The 22,472-nt window shown below is 39.6% G+C and overlaps 1 protein-coding gene across 1 annotated transcript in view; it reads right to left on the bottom strand.

Moving 5' to 3' along the window:
* The window catches only part of LOC134531260 (kinesin-like protein KIF26B), a 60,983-nt gene that overhangs the window by 10,774 nt on the left and 27,737 nt on the right, over positions 1–22,472 (bottom strand). Inside the window, exons 4-10 of the mRNA XM_063366952.1 lie at positions 20,508–20,709; positions 7,702–7,916; positions 5,436–5,574; positions 4,845–5,007; positions 1,360–2,539; positions 978–1,237; positions 61–196 (exon numbers count right to left, since the gene is read on the bottom strand). Coding sequence (XP_063223022.1) covers positions 61–196; positions 978–1,237; positions 1,360–2,539; positions 4,845–5,007; positions 5,436–5,574; positions 7,702–7,916; positions 20,508–20,709 — 2,295 coding nt within the window. The remainder of the gene's footprint in view (positions 1–60; positions 197–977; positions 1,238–1,359; positions 2,540–4,844; positions 5,008–5,435; positions 5,575–7,701; positions 7,917–20,507; positions 20,710–22,472) is intronic.

Here is a 22,472-nt window from a genome sequence, read left to right as displayed (position 1 = left end):
CAATAAAGTTATCAAAAAGGTTAGGTACACTAATGGCAATAAAACATAAGGTGGTGTAACCTGTGAAAGTAGACACAACAGTCAGGTTTTCTTGACTTAGAACACGGAGTGGGTGCTCCTCCTCGTTCTCAGAATCCACATTGCGGAAAGCATTATCCAGCCCTGCCATGCACAAGGCAATGTCCTCTTCTGTCACCTGCAACACAATGAACCCTCACTGCTGAATGTGTGAGCATGATGATCCCAGGTAACACTGTGCCACACATGGTATCTGAGGCTTCCACAGTGTCTGTCAAGGTTCACTGCAGGACACAGGTGGAGGGACAATAAAGCTCCAATTCTTGAACCCCAGACCCACCAGAAATCCTTACTATTAGATTAAATATCAGGACAATAGTGACATGCACATAAATGGTGGTGAAAGAGTGAAGTTTAAATGAGGGACATTTAAACCCATTTACATTTATTTTCAAGCTCACAAATATTTAGAATAAGAACATGTATGGTATTAAACGGCATCCACTGGGTTTGGGTGAATAGTAACTATTCCTCAAGATAACTAAAACAGTTCATTGAGTGCTTGGATACAGGATTTGTATCGCTGGGATCCCGGTTCAATCCTAGGTTCCAGCGGACCAAGAATTTAGCTAAGGTGATGTGGTATGGGTGGAGTTTGGGCATTTTGTTGGGGTATTCCCGTTTTCTTCCCTATCCTCAGACGTATTATGGTTCTACCTCTCCTCTTATCCTTTAGTCTGGCTCACAACATACCCATCCTTTGAGACAGCTCTTCACTGCACACATAATACTACTCTAGATCACATGATATCTTAGCACCAGTTAGTTATTGCTTTCTTTTTGCCTTTAAACAATTAAGTTAAGCTTTCATGTAAATTAAATACAAAAATAAGTTTGTAGGGTACAAAAACGAAAAACATGTGAATGCAGTGTATTAACTAGCCTACTTGTAAACGTACTTGTAAACAGCAGTCTTGCATTGGCACTGGTTCCAAAGGTTCTTCAACTTCTATGATCTCAACATCATTCATATCAAGTTCATCATCATCATCATCAAAGTCTCCCACCTCCTCAGTGTCTTCCTCTGGGTCACACATCTCACAATTATTTAGCTTGTGCTCACTATTGGCTTCAAGTTTAGAATCTCGACTATGATCTAGATTCTGGTGATTGTCTTCGAGAATGCGGAGTCTCACATCAAAGTTGTTGGTCAAAACATCTATTGAACAGTTGGAAAAATTTTATAGAAGGGTTAGCATATTTTTTTTTGTTTCAAAGCACAATGATAGAAAACAAACCATACACTACATTTGACAGATCAGTGACATGCAAAGTACTTACCTATGCTGATTTCTTTGTTGCATGGTTGAAGCATTTTTGAAAAAGCCTTCTCTTCAGTTGTACTGTCTTCTTCTCCTTCAATGTTGTCATTCCGGGGTTCCTTTTCATCTAGATTATCAAATAAACAACTTTTTGATTTGTTTTCATCCGAGAATCCATTACCATCCACTCGAATTCCACCATCTTGATTTTGATCTATCTCTTCTGGAGCTGTAGTGCAGATCTCATCTTCTAATAGTAGGTTGTCTTCAGGAGCATTAGAAGGAGGTACATTGGTAGGTACCTGGTCCTGAGGTAGCGGTACCGAAGTTTCATCAACTTCGTCATTACACGTCTTAAATGCAGTAAGTTCTTTCAATGCTGGCTGTGTAGAGCCTCCTGTGACTGGAGGCCTGGGTTCGTGCTTGGCACCTGTCTGCTTTTGAATTTGGGTCGTTTGGTTCTCCACCCATTTACGAATCATGCTCTTCTTGTGGTTGTCCATGAAACCGTAACCTGCCCCGTGGGCTGTCGTCTTCCCTGCCTGAAGAGGACCGTCCACCCATGTTTCTTTCTTCTTGTGGCCACCTTCTTTCAAAAGGTTACGAGCCTCGACGACACGAGATTTCGATATTCTCGGGCCGTCGATCCACTGCTCGTCACTTCCAGAGACCACTGGTCCGTTGGAGCAGCCGTAAGGGACGGGTATCTTGCTGGACTGCCCCAACGGTGGAGTGTTTTCACTAGTGGCAGGTTTGGTGGAAGCGCACTTGCCGGTTCGGACAGGTGAACACTTGGAGCCCCCGTGACTGGAGGTAGGAAGTTTGCTGCCGCCATGCCCCGCTTGCTGCGCCATTTTCCCGCCTTTGTGGGAAGGACTGCTCTTATCCTCGACAACATGACCGTTCGGTATCTTCTGCTTCGCAGGGGACGTGCTCTTGTGCTCAGCTCCCGACCCCCTGAGAGCCTTGCCCATGGCACAGCGATTGTCTCCAGAGTTCAGGCTGGGAATGTACACCGGCGGATGTTCTCCGTCCGTGGCGTCATCGGAGCGGCCGACGTAAATGACGGTGTCTGCGCTCTGCTCGCTGCTGGAGGGATCGACATCGCTGCTGCCTGTGGAGTGGCCATTCTCGTGTCCGTGGGGTCGAGTCTCATCCCCGGAGCTCCCACCAGAACCAGTGGAAGTTCCTCCCATGAACTGAAAAGTTACAAACAAATGTATGGTTTGGACACATTTTTTAAGAAACCCTTTTTCAAATTTTAAATTGTATTATCAAGGTACTGTATAATTTTATCAAATATAATTTTAAAAAAAGTAGGTAGACTATAAAACACTTAAAAAAAATATATACATTTTCATATTTATATTTTAATTATGTATATATTAAGTTATATGTAAGCATATGTGCATGTGAATTTAGTAACAGATATAAAATAAAATATTTTGTGGAAACACCAACAAAATTTTATGTCGTGACCCACTGAAACTAACTGAGCCGTTGAGATGCTAAGTGCCTCATTCATGTCATCAGGGTAGGACTGAGAAAAAAATGATTAGAAATTATCCTTAATACAATGTGTGGCAGTTTTCTTTACTATCCAATTACTTCTTTTTTATTTTCTTAAAATCCCCTGATGCAGGTGCTGCATTTCCAATATTGTTTATAGCTACTTGTAATCAAGTCAGAAAGGATTGAAAGGGTTGATAATGTATTCCCACTGCACAATTTTAAATACGACTTAACGGTCTTTAGGGCTTTTGGCCTTAACACCTTGACCAACTCCCAGTCTCTTTCTCTCGACACCCGGGTAGGACGCCATCATCGTACCTCAAGGACCTCAACTTTGGTACATCTGATCTTTTATCATCTGCCGTTCGAAAAAGTATCTCTAAATTTGTTATATTATCCTTGAGACATATAACAGGTGGTAGACTGTTTAACTTAAATAGTTTAATTCCAATTATGGATTTTCGAAATTAATGATATTCACTTTTCTAGACCAGGTCATGTGTGTCTTGGCCCACACGTCTACTGATTTTGTGCCATTGGCTATTCAACTGTTATTCTTTTTGTTTATTTTATTAATTAATGTACATGTAAAAGTTATGTTTATAAAAATTTGCATGTCCAAACATTAGCCCTATTTCAAACTATCGTAGTTTTATTTATAGATAATGAGAAGCAAGATCAGTCTACATTTAAGGTAGGTCTATTTTTGGACAGTATGGTAATGCAAAACTGTCAGTATGAAAATTAACATGTTTCCAAAACTAATTACAGAAACCACTCCAGAAAATTTTTTTATTTTATTCTTTAGCACTTATAAGAATTTACTAATGAATAATCCTGTTCTCCAAAGGTAGCATCCCTATTGTATTTTCCTGTTACACTTACAAAAGCTTTCGCGTTTGCCATTTACATTGAAAACATTTTAGGCAGTACATATAAATGCATGTGTAAAACTAAGTACATTAGAACCCTTTTATAATGTTTCCTGCTTATAACATCATATTTTTAAGTCCCAACATTTTCCCCATAAGTACAATGTATTTATATCCTGAGTATAATGTTTCATGAATTATGCATTTACTTCCTACAATGTTGTTTTCTAAAATTCAATAAATGCAAACAACTGTTCAACAACTTAACTATTCCATCACTTATCTCGCCTGTGAAGTTTATCACATTAAACCATTTACAATTTACGTAAATTTTTTTTACAATCGCTGTTATACTTTAAATGTAGACTGTTCAACTAAGATTGTATGCAAAAACAAATTGGTAGTGTGCCTGAATATTAGCGCTACATGTTAACAATGGCTAACGCTATGTATTTGATATATCAAAGGTACATGCGTTTGCAGTTATGTGTCTGTTAGCGCCTTCCTCTTGGAAAACAAAATGACAAATTATTCCATCCCTCGCCATTCTGGTGATTTTTCAGATACACGTTCTATTTTATTTTAGTTCTCCAATCATTCCACGAGGCATAAAAAAAAACAAAGTTTTTCTATTGCTGATAGAGTTGTAATTTATTTCAATTTTAGATTTTAATCCACAAAAAAAAAAAACATGTTTAAATGGTGAAGGAGTCAGATATAGGGATTTCCTCTCTAAACACCATTGTTGTGAACTGTGAAAGAATATCCCCGAAATGTGGCAGTGTTTCCGTGAAGACAAAGAAAATGTAATCTAGAAGCATGACGAAGTTGGCTTGATTTAAGAAAATTTGAGCATTGAGAGTACCTATCAGTGGTTTTAACATGACATTTGTTTACAAAGCTTGAAGAGTCCTCCATCGGTAAAAAGGTTCAAACACTGACACGTGCTAATTTGATATGTCCTGCTTATATTATGATTTTTTTTTCCCTTTTGACCACTTGAAAAACATTATGTCAAGGTTCTTTCTACTGTACTAACATTCTTACTGACATAGTTAAATTTAAACTACAAAGCACTATAAATGTAGTTGGCAGATATTACATCTTTACTTCAAGTTACCTTTATTTTTCGTCGTCTCATGCGATGTATCCTGGATGCCAACTGAATCGTGGCCAGCGTGTCGGTGTAATGTTGAGCGAGAGGCGATACATGGGCGATCATTGCCGCATGGCATGTCAGGGAGCTCAGACATTCCTTCAGTAGCTGTGTTATCTTATGTTCTCTGCAAAATAACAAAAAAGGCAATGTCAGCTCTGCTTTATGGTCCTCAAAATCTGACATTTTTTATAAGTAGAAAAAATTAGCATGCATCTCCTGCCACAAATAAAACTTCAATTCTATTTAAAAAAAAACATAATTTTTTTTATTAAAAATGGTGAACATTAAATGTAATTTACAGTTGACAAGTAGCCTAAAGTAATAAACTCTGGGTGACCTGATTTATAATAAACTTAATATTGGGTTCCAGAGTAAGAAATAATTTAAGGAAATTTATATGTTTGATGGAAACCTTTCAAATGTCAATAGAAAACAAATTAAGCACTGTATTATTTTAATTTAAGTCAAGATGGCATGTCCAGTTCATTTTGGAGTTGTTACTACATAAATACTTGATTACATGGACAAAGCGACAAGAATGAGAAATGCTACCTGTACGGAAGATGCTTTTGGCCATTGAAGATTGCAAGCAGGACGTTTCCCAATCCAGAGAGAGGGATCCCACCACTCGCTTTTCCTTTCTCGCAGCTACTTAGGTCGATGAGGTGGAGTCGACTCCGCCCTCCTGCCACTGTAAACAAGAAAACATAAAAATGGTCATTAAAATTTAACTTTTAATACATTTAAAACCAGCTAAACCATTGGGGTTATTTAATCTTTAGTCCATGTTGAAAGAAAGGTAAAGATTTTCAGTCTCCAAAATTTTTAAATGTCATTTACTTTCCGCATGATGAAAACACTACTCTGCTACTATATTCACTCTAAATTCAGTAACAAAAAGCATTAAAAATTTTATTATAAATTGTTTCAATGTAAAATGACAATTTACTATATTTATACAACACGTACAATGACAATACTAAAACCTTAATTTTTGCATGGTTTAGAAATATTTAGTTTAATTGAATAAAAGCAATTATTTGATTTGCAATACACTTCTAGATGACATTTTGTTTTACAAGTAACAACTTTGTTCTGTAAACAATTTTTTTGAGATCTTATTATGGAATTATGTACTTGCCATTGACTTTCACATTGGTTAGGTAGGCATTTTGCAATTTTCAAGTTTATACCATTGATTTCTCCAAGACTTGTTTGAATCAGTGTTTCTTTGACACAAAGGTTGATATACAATTTAGCAATATAACTAAAACTCCTTTTTGGTAAAGTTTGTTGCTTGATACCTTACTTAACTGTCATATGCTAATATTTTTTATACATAGATTAATTTATTTTATATAAGTCTCAACTGTTAATCACCTGAAATTACCACCACCATGTTATAAATTGAAATAAAACACATACTACCCCTTCAAACATTTTAGTTTATCCAATGTATGATTGAAATTTTTTTATGGTAGATTAATGTGAGGCAATAAGCTGTAGTTTCTCAAACCAATTGTTTCATTAAGTAAAATTAAATACTTTGTTTTTCCATAGAACAAGGCTGAATCAACATTTACCATTTTACCATTTATCAACATTTTTATTTTATTTTATTTTTAGAAATGATGAAAAAATATTTAGTTTCCAAACTAGAAACATTTAGAAAGTTACCTGTCAGTAAACTTGACTCCTTTGTGGTATATAAGTATTAATATATAGTCTGTGTCACGTATTTTGTCCCAAATGTAGTACGAGCAGTTCAGTCACTTTCAAAGCAACACATGACGTATGATCACAGACAACCACATGAAGTTTTTTAAAAAAAACAGTGGCAGAAGGATACATACAAAATTGTTATAATTTTTGGGAAACTAAAATCATAAACAAGTTACAAATCACAGACCACACAGACATAACAATGACACGACAAAGTAGCATACAAAACTTGTGTTAGTTTTCCTTGTGATGCAGTAAAACTGTTTTGGTGTTGCTCTCAACCATTTAAATTTGTATACTTTGTTACAGGACTTATCTGTATGACACAATAAAAGTTTTGTTTGCAAGTTGCCTTGTGCTTGATGTATGAAGTATATTGTGCGTGTTCTGTTTATTTTCAGCACTATGTACATTCTTACATGACACTAGATATACCATAAGGTTAATAAAAGGACAGGGATGGCTCCAGGTCAGGGTAAGCAAGGCGACCGCCCAGTGTCCCACACTGGACCTTTTAATTTTCATTTTCCTTGTTTGTCTAGTTTTCTGTGAATAACATTCACAACTTCCTTAGATATTGGTGGATTTCATTGCATTTTGATCTTTAGCATTTATAAAACTAACTTGAGTAGGTACCTACCTATATTTTATAAGGAAAAAATATCAATACCTATTCATTAAGATGAATTAGCAAAACCATTGTCGAAAGTTTAGTACCAGGTGGGCTTAAAACATTATTTAAAATAAATAATATTAAAAAATTTCCTGGGGCATCAATTGAGAAATCAATTGCAATCTCTAAAGAGGAAGTCTTAGCCAATGCTAAGTAGCAACTCTCCAGTAAGAGTTGTTGTAGGTCAGCCCTGTTGAAGGACATTTTTTAAAGTTGGTGTGAAGGAAGGGTCTGATGACATTTATTTATTTTTGGACTGCAGGCATTGCGAAATTCCTAACTGCCCAATGGCGGGTACCAAATTCCATGATAAGATCTAGAGAAAATTGGTCACAGGACAAAGTTGTAAGTAGGTACTTGTAACAACTTGTCAGCTCCCCAGTAAGCCCCTCTGCAAAAGGCCTGCTGGGAAAGACCACCCACCGCCGCCCTTGCCGGCCACGTTGTACTGGTAGACGTGCAGCGTGTAGAAGAAGTGGGCGTCGCCGGAGCGCGCGGCCACCGCGGCGTCCAGGTAGTAGGCAGCCCGCTCCGCCGACGAGGCGCGCAGCTCGCTCTGGTGCTGGAGCTGGGTGCCGAACAGCGGGTCGTCCCTCAGGTACACGCCCGGCGACTGGTCCGAGTCTGCGGGCAGGCCGCTCAACAACTCACACTGCTCACACTGCTCACACTGCTCACACTGCTCACACTGCCACAGCGTCACACGTGAAGCCGGTTTTCTTCTTCTTCTTCTTCTGATTTTCACATACCAATATGGCGGACGTTTTTTTAAATATTTGTATCGGCTGTTCTAGCCTGCTTTTATTAATGGCTGTAGTTAAGATGTTCCGAAGAAAATTGGTTGATATGTTTATTTATATTAAAAGTTCAAAGCGAATCTTCATAATACAAATGTAATGATCTGACATTTTTCCCAATACAGGCAAAGCTGATACATTTGTAAGCAAACGGCTGCCATATTGGTATGTGTAATACACTGAAATTCCCCTCCCCTTTTAACTTCACCATCCTTTGAAGAGCCTATTATGTACATTCTGTATTGCACAGACCCGAACAAGCCCGAATATCTACCTTCGGCCAACTTCGTCAGTTTTTTTTGTTTATTACTTTACAAAATTGTGGATGGTTGGTTATGTTAGGTTAGTATAGCTACATTAAAAATACTGTCAAATCATTTTAATGCCGACGTTGGCCGAAGGTAGATATTCGGGCTTGTTCGGGTCTGTGCAATACAGAATGTACATCGTAGGCTTCCCCCCTCCCTCACCAAGAATCGGACATTATGCTCAATATGTATATTTCCCTTTTCTATGGTTACAGCCAAGAAGTTAGGAATTATCAGGAGAGAGCATGCTGTGATGTAGTTGAAGTCACTTTTTAACCTCGTCATTGTCATATTTTTCCACTCAAAACATAGTCGTAATGGTGCTTGGTAATGTTTGTTGATGGTTAGTAAGTATGAATTAGAATCTCCGTCTTTAAAAAGTCACTTTCACAACAACAAAAAAAAAGAAGTAATTTTTAAATTGTTTCCTCAATGCAAACACTAATGTTTTAGACATATAGCCAGTATGGCGCAGCAATTAAATAAGGGGGGGGGGGGGGGAAGGCTCCACACACCACGCAATCATGCAGACGTGGTCTCACACGGGCATAGAAAAGAGAGGGTTAATGCTATGGTCGGTGTCAATTTTTGCGGAATACCCAACTATATTGTTTGCAAAGTACTTTGTTTTCCAAAGAACTAGGCCATACCAAGAGGCAAATATTTCAGTAAGGCAATGTGGGAAAATCGTCGAAATTCCGCGAGACAAGTGATGGCAGCGATCCGGGTGGCATGAGCTGTACTTAGCGAGGTAAACAATGTTGCATTCTTTATGGCTTCTACTACTATATTCGGTGAAGTGTAGCCTTCCAAGAATTCCAGCTGAAAATCCATGGAGGTAGCAACGAGTAGATGCATACGTACAGCAATACCACTTTTCACATATGATTATAGCTTACGCTGCTATGATCGTTGTAATAATGTGTCTCGTCTCGTGCCTCGCCCGTGTTAACGGGCCTGAGTTTCCTCTATTGCCTTCTACAATACTTGATGCAGGTAAGAAGTAAGGGAGTTGGTGTGTACAATATTTGCCATTTGAATACCTGAAGTCAAAATGGGAACTTATCTCCACCCCTTTTCATATCTATTAATTGTTATAATTAAGTTAAACGCTAATTTCTTGCAGATGTGTTGGTATTATGTTTGTTTAGTAATGTACGCTACATTATGGCATCTTTAGCTACGATTCTTCCTAGCGAGTTATTTTCAAGCTATTAAAAAAACCGAAGCAAAAATTGTCTTTATAGAGCTACAATTTGTTTTGCTAACCAGTTGCCTTCAGCTTCAGAACAGGCACCCACTTCTTAGACCAGGGGTTGGAAGACCGCGGCTCGCGAGCCGCATGCGGCTCTTTTCACAGGATTTTACGACTCCACAACTCACAGCGCTGCCACAGCACAAAAAAAAAGTGCCTTACGAAATCAAACGACACAATCACGAAGAATGTCCTGCCATCGCACCGCCCGCCAACGCACTTGTCCATGTGCTTTTTTATTTTAATAATTAATTAAATAATTTAAGTCTTCTTGTTTTATCAGTAGAGATCTACCACGTTTTTTAAAACCAATCATTTCCACCAACAAAAGAAAATATTTTACTTTTCACGCGCGCCATAAACATATAGCTGTTACACGTAATGACAGAAAAATAAAGGAGTCATCCCTTTGTTAAATATCAAAATATATTTTTTTTGTTGCACAAATATAACACCCACAAAACTATCATTTTAAAAAATGATTGGGGAAAAGTGCACATAGGTCTTCCCCGGAACTCCTAAACTGTGCCTTCCCCCCCCCCCCCCCCCCCCCCTTTCTGAAAGGTCCAAGAGCTCACGACTTACGTGAAAGGTTGGTGAAGTTTACGTCAGCCATATTAATAAGGGCAGAACTGTTGCTATAGGTAGTTCCGGAGAGGGAGGGGGGGATTTTTTTTCCAAAGTTGCATGAATTGCACGGACGCGTATTTTTCGGGGTTGTGAACCAGGACGGGCGCAGCGACGCGCGAACGAACTTCCCGCGACATTTGGCAGCCCAAAACTTCCCTCCATCGCGCGGGTTTGTGGTAGGCCTGGTTGAGGGGTGTGGGTAGGGAGGGGGGGGGGGGAACCCAACCTCCGCAAACACCTCGCCGAGGCCCGGAGACGCGCGCCGCCAGTGTTTGGCAAGCAAGTTTGTTGGCAATCAACTTCCGTCGACCCATGAATTACGCACGCCGCTCATGAATGCCGAATGAGAAATGCGAGCTCGACGGTTAGGTTACCTGACGAGTCTTTTAACCGGCAAAAGTTTGTGTGCGTGTGTGAATAATTCATGATATCTATGTAGAACCGGTGATTAAGAGTTCGTCTTGGTTTGCGTCAAGCCGAAATTTTATAACCGCTTATTGCAAGTTTAAAAATAATATATTTTGAAAGCATTTGGAAAATTATATACCTTTGAAAACATAGAATACATATATTTTTTTTACATTGGGAGAGAAAGTTGATATAATGTATGGAGGCTGAATCATATTCACACACATAACCTTTTCAATTTAAGTACACTGGATGTGTTTATATCCTATTTAGAATCTAATATATGCGTGTGTGTTTTTCCGAAAAATCGCAATGTTGTATCAACCTACTTTGTTCGTCTGTGTTGTCTTCGTTTTGTTGTCAGAATATATGATTAATTTCTTTGTTGGACTCGCATGTACGTAGCTGCATTGTCGCTGTGCTGTCTATATTATCTGTTTTGAATTATCATTGGGTTCTTCTGTGTCGCTGTGTTGTCTGAAGTTGTTTTGTTAGTAGTCACTGTTCGTGTCGCAAGTTTATCGTCGTCAATCCGTCCATCTGTGCTGCAATGATATTCTGATTAATTCCTTCAACGGAATTTTCTGTGCTGTCTTTTTTTTTTCTCATCGACTAATTTTGGCTGGTCTTCTGTGAATTTTTGTCCGTTAATGAGAATTCTTATGCCACACAGTGTGTAAAAAATGGCGTATGTTCAATAAAACATAAAAATCAATCTGATCCATTGCATTGCAAGAACCATTCGAAGTACCTACGTAACAAATTCTTATAAAACTAAAACAATTATACTGATGATCAAAAAGCAAAATTTAAAATATGGAGCTTTTTTATGTAAGGATAATTAATTTTATGATTTTGGGTATCCGAGAAGTTATTGAGAAAATGGAATTAAACTACGACCGTCACTGTTAAAATTTTCCCTGTCGGTCGCAGTTCCGCAACTTTGCTGCAAACGCTGGCTGACAGTGCAAACCAAATGATCATTGTAAATACGTGAGGCAAGAGGCGCAAGTTCAGTCTTGTTCAGCTTGTACATTGTCCCTTAAAAGGCATACAGAAAAAGCGCTACCACCCCCCCCCCCCCCCCGAAATCATGACTAATTCACAATCGTAAAGAGCTAACTTCGTGTGCTATCGCAAACATTATGATTTGGTATTACAATTTTTTTTCGGGTTTGTCACTATGCTGTCCGTTATGCAACGGCTCTATTTATTGACAAAAATTAGATATTATAATCCTGCATTTAAAAAAAAGTAATAATTTCTGGAACATTAAATTCTTGGAATTGTGCGGTTATGTCGACAAGCCGTCACAATTATAAATTTAATGAATTTAGTTGATATGAAAGAATTCGTGACATTCCACTACCAGCACAGTATTTACGAGACAGCGTCACCAATAAATTAGAAAACATAAATTTAAAAAAACCGTTGCCACGTCATACAAGCTATGAAGTAATTCAAGGAATGAAGTGACCGTCAAGCATAATGATGGACGACTGATCTCTGAGCTGCAACAAAGCCAACCCCGTATTCGATATCCGCCCTGCCCCATAACACACGGTCCTAATGCTGGAATAGTAGCGCGACGAAGTCATCTAACCAATCACGTTCAACGAACACAAATATGACACCAACACCACAAAAAAATGGCGGTTGCGGCAGTCTTCCCCATTATAAATAGTTTATGTTTCCTTGGCGTTGCTGGCGCGGCGTAGCTGAAACGCGTGTTTTCGATAGATGGTTAAACATGTGCGTTGGTAATTATATTATTACTAGCTGCCCGACCCGGCTTCGCACGGCTATACTAATGGAAAAAAATTAAGCCACATCTCTCATTTACAGAAATGGTAAATAAAAAAATTCAGTTAAAATTTATTACAATGCTGTATAATGTACCGGAGAGAAAATGAATAGCGCCGATGGTTTCCCGACTCGTGCACGCAACGTACAACTGATGTACCCGTACTTCGCTACGGCAGACTACAGGCAGATCACTCTTGCGCCGCTCATTATACATGCCCCTCCTTGTGGGTACGCCACTGCCGCGCGATGCCCGTTGCCATGGAGACGCAGAAGGCATGAACAATGCAAAATCCTGTTCTCATGCAGACAAAGTACCCACTGTTGTCTGGTTTTAACCAGCCATGGGATCTAATTTTCGGAAAATGTCATCCTGCGTAACATAAGGAACATTACTGTGAAGTTTCAAGTCTGTAAAATATATATACTTGAAAAAAAGGGCAATAAAAAACAAATTAAACACAGAGAGAGGAAAAAAAAACAATAGTTTAGGTTTGCGATTTAAAGTGATAAAAAATATTTAAATACTAATTGAACTCTTATGAGGGTACTGATTGCTTCGTTGTTAATATCACACGGGTGTTTTTTACTTGTATGGGACAATTAAGAACGATAAGGCATCTAGTGCGTGGCAAAAATGTTAATAGGCAATATGAAATAAAGTTCTAGCGCCTGCGGCATTGTCAACACACACTTCGTACGTGTACTGCATATTGTATCTACCACCTCCAACGCATTAAATTCTAAATTGGACTTTTAGTAAGGATCCCTAATGTTATTGATAATATAATATAGCCTATAGCCTTCCTCGATAATTGTACTATCCAACACTGAGACTTTTTCAAATCGGACCAGTGGTTCCTGAGATTAGCGCGTTCAAACAAACAAACAAACAAACTCTTCAGCTTTATAATATTAGTATAGATTGCATTTTTAAGGTTTTGTTTACTAAGTGTATATGTGAAATCTCTGAAATGGTTTACGCAGTGAATTTTACAACTGAATGTTAAATTTGAATTAAACCAATTTATCTCAAAGGATTCAATTTAAAAAATAAAATAAAAACTTGTCATCATTGGAGGTTCTCGTGTTGCGTATGTACCAGCCATTAATATACAATCGTTTATTGTTGGTTGTCGCGAGGGTAAGAGCAGCGTGTTCACAATAACGCGATATTTTGCTGGCGCATCGCCATCTTGGCATGGCGCCGTCACGCTGTTGCTAACGCCGGCCGCCTGCCCCGACGACTCCTCTGCTCGGCCGGGTCGCCTACCCACGAGCACGTTCACGTCCACATCTCGACTAATCCCTTCTATTGTTACAAATACGAGAGTGCGTTTGTCTGTCCTTTCACGCAGCAAGTGAGCAACGGATCGAAATGATTTTGATGTGACAACGTCTAATAAATCGATGAACGCCGGATGCACGCACGAAAAAGTGTCCCGTTACGCTCATTGTACGCTTGCGCCGCATCTTCTTCCACTCGATTGGAACAACCACCGATTTGACTTTTTCGAGGCACATTAAACTTGAAACACTCCCATTCGTTTGCTACTTTTCCTATCATCGTCCTATCCTTAACATAATAACACAGATTGGAAGAAGTTAAATAGCAAATATGTATAAGAGTTATAGTTAAAATAATCTCTTCGTTAAAGTAATAAACATATTTGAATTAATGAGTGAAAATAAAAGTAAATTTATCAATTAAATTGTAGATTTCATTTCACTCCTTCTTTGTATCCATACAAAATAGTGATAATTCAATTTTATTCATAAAAGTATGCAATCATTTCATCAATGTTTTGTTATGACGTCACGTTAAAATATCGTCCGTAAACCGACTTTACAGACAACCAATTCTTTTTTTCTCCATATAGATTGTTTATGGGCCGGAGAGTGACAAGACTATACATAATTATGAAATTCCATCCCTAAGGGAGTGAAAAAGGGGTAAATTCCATTTTTTAATAGAAAATCATGGGAGGTAGAGACACGTAAACAGTGAGTTTGTGTCATTTCTCTGTTTCTGCTACACGATCATATAGTAAGGTGTGGTAAATTTCTATCCTCCTTGGCGAAACCCATCCGCTTAGTGAAACTGCTAACGAACTAAAGGCGCTAATCATATTTTAGTTTATATCTTAGAAAATAGATGGCGTTGCCTTGAATTCGTAACGCGTTATCGTTTTGTGCGTCCGTCACTATGTGTGCCTAGGAGTTACCTGCCATCCCACAAAATGAGCTGAAGATTGGCGTCCCGGTTTTGCTTGATGCACCGAGACTGTGCAATAAATGGGACTATAAAACCAAATTTTCCCGTTGTTCGAGTGTACGTCCTACAGACTTGAAATTCGGTAGTGATGTTCCTTATATTACGATGTGTTAGGCCTGGGCAACGCCGGGTACTTCAGCTACTGAATAATAAATTTCTTGCAATCGTTCTAGCGTGCTTTCAAATGACAAGTTATACTGACGAGGATACCATTCCGTCAAAGGTATCTACGTGTCCCTTCAGTCCTACTCAACTTCTACAACGATAAAAGTTTTAAAAATTGACTGAAAAATTCTTTCCCTATATTTATAACCTTAAAAAGTCAGCAAACAAATAGTTTTAGCACAAACGTGAGTATTAATACTTAAATTCCATCAAAATAATACCCCAAAGGTAAAATAATTGCATTATAATAATAATAAAAATGCTAACATATTGATTTCCTTTACAAAATAGTGCAAGAAAATGTAATTTTATATTGTTTGAAGTTGATCAAAGTGATAAAAGAAATGCGTATGGCAATATGTGTATAAGTATCGACAGTGCGTGAGTACTGCACGTGTAAATCCCTAGAGCTGGAAAGCAGGCTGGATTGCGTCGATCCCAAATGAATGACACGTACGTCTGCGCTGATTGGACCCGAGAAAGAGAAACGCTAAAATAACATCCTCCCCCCCCCCCTCCACCAACACTTCCCCCGAACGCGGGGTCACAGGAACTTCCCGCGGCGAGGTTTTGTTTGCCGCCGCTCCGGGAAGGAGTGCGTGGAAGGGGCGGGCTGTGACTAATTGTGGAACTGAAACTCCGGTGACAAGTAGAGGGGGGGGGGGGGGGTGGGGAGGTGGTGCCGTTAGCCAGGCGGCCGAAGCACGCATTACGGTAATTAGGAACTAATGCAATTCGGAGCGGCGGGAACAAAGGCGCGCGATCTGCGCCACCCCTCCCCCTCCTTTCCGCTCTCCCCCACACCGTAGAGTTCGTGTTCGGCAGCTGTCGGCCCGACCGCACTCGGACTGCCGAAGCGCTCTGCGCGGCAACTCGCGGAACTACTGCTCGGTTCGTCCGCCCGCCACCACTTACTGCGCTCCCGTAACAAACTATTTATCGCATCTTGCGCTCTAACAAAACAGCTTGACGGACGCCGTATTGGATTTAGTGGTCAATCATGCAATAACGAATTTAAAATACCACAAACTTAAAATACCAAAAAAAAAAAAAAAAAAAAAAAAAAAAAAAAAAAAAAAAAAAAAAAAAAAACTAGAGAAAAACTCAATACGTAATATTATAGTAACGGAAAATCACAGAAGATTGAACTTAACAGACGAATAAAATTCATGACAAAAATTCTAAGATACAACGGCTTGAACAGTGTATTGTCTGATAGACTTAAACGCTAGAAGAGAATCCGATAGCTAGTGGAAAAAAAAAGCATACTATTTATATTAACTCTTCCAGACCCGTCTGAATTAATTACATCCAATTACCCTCCACCCCATTTTCCATAGGTTTCATCGAGGAAAAAAAAAATTCATAGCAGTGCATCTTCGCTGTGCTACAGAGAACCTTTATACAATAAAAAGGAAGGCCTCACTTTAGTACATGACATAACAAAAATAATTTGACTGTTTTAACTAACAAGAATTAACCAGAAATAAAATGTCTCAAATTTACACATATTGTAATTAAAAAAAATATATATTAAATTCTAGGCGAAAGGACCTAGATTGAAATGGTTTCAAGGACTGACAAACTTCCCCGCTCCTGATGAATAAGGAAGCAAAAGGTGTACAGAGATGTCGACACCTACAGGGGTCGAAAAGGCACTCACGGGACCATGTCCGTGTTGCAGCTAGTCGGGAGTGCCCGGCTCTGCTCTGCACGGAGCCGCAGGAAGAAGAATATTTATGAATACCGGGTGCTTTCCGTCTTTATTGTCGCGGGGAACTGCGCAGCCGAGCTCGGCGGGGAATACAGAGCAGTGTATCGATGCGTGGGAGGGCGTGGGCACGTTGATGGGAGCGTAGAGGGGGGAAGGGTGAACGAGGGGTCGCAAGGGTGGAAGCGAGTCCCGGAGCATTCCCTAAACGCGTTATCGAGCGTCGCGCCCGCAAAGTCTGAGAGAAACGACTGAGATTAGGGCGTCGCGTCCGAGCGTCGTCGAGCGAAGGTTTTTCGAGAAGGGGAGGGGCGATTGTTCTGGTAGGGGATTGTTGGAGGGGGGGGGGGGGTGAGCTGGAATTATCCGGGCCATAAAGTGGCGCGTCGGAGGGAAAGTGCCTCTCGAAGGGAGGCGCGGGCGGTTAAAAATAGAACCGCTTGAAACGGATCCTGCCCTCACCGGCATGACTTCGCACGTCCTGCGCGGATTACCGACCCATCTCCCCTCCCCTCACCCCCCCCCCTCTCCCTTCATCATCCACCAAAACCCTCTATGCATCGGTGTCACCCTGCCTGGGCAATTTTTTTTCCCCTGGGCAGGATAATTTTTTTTGCAGCAATGTGCTTTTCTGTCTTGTGTGAAGATATCAACATAGATAGGCTATATTATTGATCAGCTCATAATAATACCTAGGTTGAAACCATTTATGCATAAAAAACTACCATGGACTCTTTTTTCTTTCAGAGTCGTGTTTTGCTTTCGAGCACTGAGGCATGCATTTCAAACAAATTTAGTACGAATTAATAACAAATAGTAAAATGAGTTACTTGCCACCCAAAATTTATATTTTTATACTAACCGCAGATATGTTATAGTATTTCATTTTGTTAATAACATAAATTTTTAAATCCCAGATCTGCTAGTATCTATAAATACATTTTAGTTCAGGTAGTTCAAAATAATTCTCAATATTCATTAAACACATTTGGAAAATATTTTTTAAAAAGTTGCAACCGCGGGAATACGGCTTGAAAATGTAATCACAAAAAAAAGAAAAAAAGAAAAAAGTGATCATCATATACAATCACACCATCACGTAGCGAAAGACTGAAAAACGAACTCTAATGTTGTGACTTTAAAACGTTCAAGTGTCAACAACGTATGATACCGCTGTTAAGAAACAAAAACTTTCACATATGAAAAGGAATAAAGAACAGAAACTGAAAGTTAAGAAGTAATATAAAAGTGACTCAATGGCAAACAAATTTTCTTTCTTTTTTATTATTATTCGCAATTCGCGCCGAGAGGTTCCAACATGCAGAAAAATTACCTCGTTTCCAGTCACTCCATTCCCATTTACAGGAAAGAAAGGGGCTAAACGGAGAAGGGGGAGGAAAAGAAAATATTCGCCGGTTCAACCACTCTCGTGACTGCTTCCGTTTTCATCGGAAACGTCTGTTTCCTTCGCTCGCAAGAAATCCACTGAAAGTCAAAAATTGGAAAAGGAATCAAGTGGCAAGGGAAAGAACAGGCATTGGGAAATCATCTCTTCTCCCCCCCCCCCCTCGGGCCACAAAAACCACGGGGATTCCAGCAAGATGGTCGGGACATAAAGACAGATGCTCCATTCGCAGGCGCTGCAGATGTTCGACCCTGGCCGCAGAACAAGCACCGGCACAGAAGTGCAATGGCGCGGACGTGCCTTTGACTCAGGTGCGCACACGTTCGCTGACTTTGATGCATGTGCCCATTTGCTGAATTTGTTTACGTTATGCGCGTGGGTGGAAACTTTGATCTGACCCGCTAGAGCAAACGAAATATTTTTAAAGCCCCACCCAAAACTTGTCCGAGGCAACTGGATCAGAACCCACGACCGCAGGTGTAAAAAAAATTCTGGTGCTCTGACCCCTTGAACATCGTCTCTAGCTATGTCGTTGCAAGGACACAAAATAAAAAGGGCACGAAATTCTTACACAGTTCACGATAACATACATTTATTAAAATCCTATCTATGAACCACGCCAAATTGAAGTTTCAGGTAGGTACATTCATGTGATGTTGCAGACTCAGTAATTTTATATTTTTGAAATGTATCTGAAACATTTAGCTCTGTTTTGGGAATTGATAATCGCTTAATTGGGGGCCTGCGCTTGCGCAAAGCAGTTTCATCGGGAGCGCTTGTATAAAACCCACTGGCTCGTGGCAACGTCCGCCACGTTTCTCCCTCGTCGAAACTTCGAGTTTGAGATTTTGCTGCGAGGTGAGGAATGTGATCACGTGACCACCGACCACCGAGATTCTAACCCGGCTCATACGGGCGCTGTGAACAGATCGCCGCAAGCAAATAAATAATTGTAACATTTCCGATCGAATGAGCGATCGCAGACGCCAGTTGCGTTTTAAGGCTCCCCGCCCACCCGGGCACACATACGGTGTGCAGAGCTTCACGAAAAACAACGCGATTTTAAAACTTCTCATTATATGCGAGAATTCGCTGAGGACCGATAACTAGTTTGGTTTTCGCTTAAGTTTTTAAACTATATTTTTTAAATTAAAATCGCTAAAAGGCGTGTTTTCAAGGTAATTTTTTTGCCATAAAAAACCGGTACAGATTCTTGAAAGAACTTAAGGGACTTTCATCACACCTTTATCTTTATTCCTCCCCCGTATACTGTTATGCTTACTGCTCATATATTATAGTTGTCCTACTGCGCGCCAGTTCAGAGCCTTTCGCTTAGAGACTCACGTATTATACATATATAACTTAATATAATATAAAAGTAAACAAAACCCTACGGCACCGCCGCTCAAAGCACGCGCCTCGAAACAAACATTTTACTATTCCATGTATGTAATGTACTGTACCTAACCAACACCATGCAAGCTACGGTCCATTCAGGCCTATATCAACACTTTCGAAATGTATCTACACATGGGAAAAAAAATCCCTGCCCGTGACTGCATATAATTCTAGGCAAACATGGTCAGGTTTACAACCTGTCAAGTTGGCAGATAATCAATAAATACACAGGGTAATTATAAAGTCCGTGAAACATTTCAAAAAATCGATACCGTGAAATGGCTAAGAATTATGTAACAAATTATATACCACGTGAAAGAAAAACTCTCAAAGTTTTTTTTTTCACTAGTTATAAATGTTTTTATACGACCTAAGTCTTATTCTCACTCGTCATTTTGGTTATTACGTTTTATAGTCATTAACAGTAGGTACTTAATATTGTCATTGATAGTAGTAAATTCGCCACGATAACTTTCTTACTTTTTATGTTTTTTGGTTACAAATTTTGTTACCACATGATTAATAACCGTTATTTGCGAGATTTAAAATATCACGTGCTAATAGTATGAAAGTTGACGAGATTTGTTTTGATTATTGTCGTAATTTCACACCGATAGAAAAAAAAAACCTTGTGCGCAAGACTTGCTGTTGTCGCTTGGGGGCGACTGAATTGTTGCCCATTGGAAGGGCAGCCCTTCAGGATTTTTCTGACAGTGGTTTATTTGTACAGAGACTGTAAGGGCAGCCCATCCAATTTCTGAAAACACGCTCCTTTAAGAGTTTAAATAATCCTGAAAACTTGCCCCTTGGATGGGCAGCCCATCAGGATTTTTCTAACAGTAGTGTTTTTGAAAGGTTGTCTGAATTGTTGCCCCTTGGAAGTGCAGCCCTTCAGGATTTTTCTAACAGTATTGTTTTTGAAAGGTTGTCTGAATTGTTGCCCCTTGGAAGGGCAGCCCATCAGGATTTTTCTAACAGTAGTGTTTTTGAAAGGTTGTCTGAATTGTTGCCCCTTGGAAGGGCAGCCCATCGCTTGTAAGGAGGTGTTTGCGAAGGACGCAGGGATGTGGGGACGTACCGCTGGCGTGGCCGGCGAGCAGGTCTGCCAACTGGTGCGCCGGCGCCGCCACCTCGCCCGCCGACACGCGCACGGAGAAGCGCGACCCCGTGCGCTGCTTCTGCTCCGCGATGCCGCGGAACAGCCACGAGATGGCGCACGGCATGGCGCCCATGGAGCCCGCGCAGTCCGCGCCGCCCACCATCGAGTGCGTCTTGCCTGCGCACACGTCATCCTCACATCCTCACATCCTCACATCCTCACCGACGATCCTCTGGATCCAGGGCGTCCACAAGGGGAAAAAAAATATTTCGTACCAACTTAGGCGAGAAAAAAGTACTAGATTATAATTTGTTATGGTTTTTAACAATTTAGGAAGTTATTATGACAATGCAATGCTCGAACTTAAATATCACACCACACACACACACATGCATTCCATAGTTTTTAAAAATAATTACGCTTAATAATAAAACATGTTGGAGTTACTATAATATGATTATATTAAAGAAAAAATGTACTAGATCTGAACGTAAATGTATTAGACCACTAAAAAAGTACTAGATCTAGTACGAAAGTACTAACTGTGGACACCCTGCTCTGGACAGACTTCTCCTCTCGACTTGTGAGCACTGTCGGACCCAGAGAGGGAGGCGGGTTCATAGCGGCATCTCACCCTCCTCCCCCCCCCCCCCCCCACCAAAAACCAATTAACCCTGAACAATTTTCAGATTTACTAAATTTATTATTTTACTGCAGTGCTACAGATTAAAAAATCCCTTTCGGCACAGCCTACAGGCGTAGGTAGATTTCGAAGTACCCATTTATTCTGGAAATGTTTTGGAAACTCGCCAATATTAAAAAAAAAAATGATAGATTTAACATTTTCTCATATTCCATGCAGCCAAAATATTTTGATTTTTTATTTTTAAAAACTAAATGCATCCAGCATTGAATGTCTAAGCGATTTTCATATTATGCCTACTAAGGTAATCATGCAATTATTTTTGTCCCACCACAGACTATTTTTCATCCCATGCACTAATACGTAGTCTTATATAATTTTTTTATGACAAAGGTTTAAGGTAATATTAAGATGGTTAAAAATAAATTCTGACGAAACTGATAATAAGAAAGTCTTAATTCTTTAAATATAACACCCTGTTTATTTTTTTGGTAATAGTTCGTTAAACCAAAAAAAAAAAATGTTTTCAGCCAAAGGTTTTAGATAAAGTTTGAGAGTTTTACAATAAATTATAACGTATTTGTTAATCTATCTATTAAATAAAAGTAATGACCTTCTTTGACTTTCTATCCTTGTTTTTCCACCTTTTGCAGTAATGGTTTGTAACATAATATTTACTTTAGACAAACAATATTTAAAAATTTAAACAAAAATAAACTTTAATTCGATAGAGTACATGGTATAGAAGTTTTATTTATTTTCTTATTTTAACTCCAGGTTTGTTCAAACAAACGTTTTAGATAACAACTTATAAGATTTACAAACATTGTGAACGGATTTGGTGATATGCCTACTAAGGGAATTATAAATTTATTTTTGTATTTTATAGGTTAAAATCAGTGTACCTATACATAACAATCATTAGGTTCTTAAAATTATTATTAAATGTATGCTCCCTGGTGCTACTGTCAGATAAAAAAACACGAAGATAAAGGGGAGTGCATTAGAAGAGACCGAGTGGATGAAGTGTTAAAACTAGTTATGCACTCCATCTGACTTTTTTTTCTCTTCCTTCGGAGCCTGTATTGATCTGAGGCGGGGGCCTCCAGCTGTACCCTCATTCAAATTCAGCGACCATAAAAACACCATTAATTTCCCCAGACCTCACTCAGCCCCTCTTGTTCCCCCCTCCCCCCCCAACCTTCAGGACTCCACGTCCACGCAGCATCTCACGTCACCTGCACCCCGAGGCTGGAGGCCCCGACAAGGGCGACTTTCTGTCGCAGCGACTGAGCGA

This window comes from Bacillus rossius, chromosome 3 (assembly GCF_032445375.1).
Source record: "Bacillus rossius redtenbacheri isolate Brsri chromosome 3, Brsri_v3, whole genome shotgun sequence".
Taxonomy (NCBI): Eukaryota; Metazoa; Arthropoda; class Insecta; order Phasmatodea; family Bacillidae; genus Bacillus; species Bacillus rossius.
The sequence above is the reverse complement of the archived record's forward strand: the minus strand, read 5'-3'. Positions and strand labels throughout refer to the sequence as shown.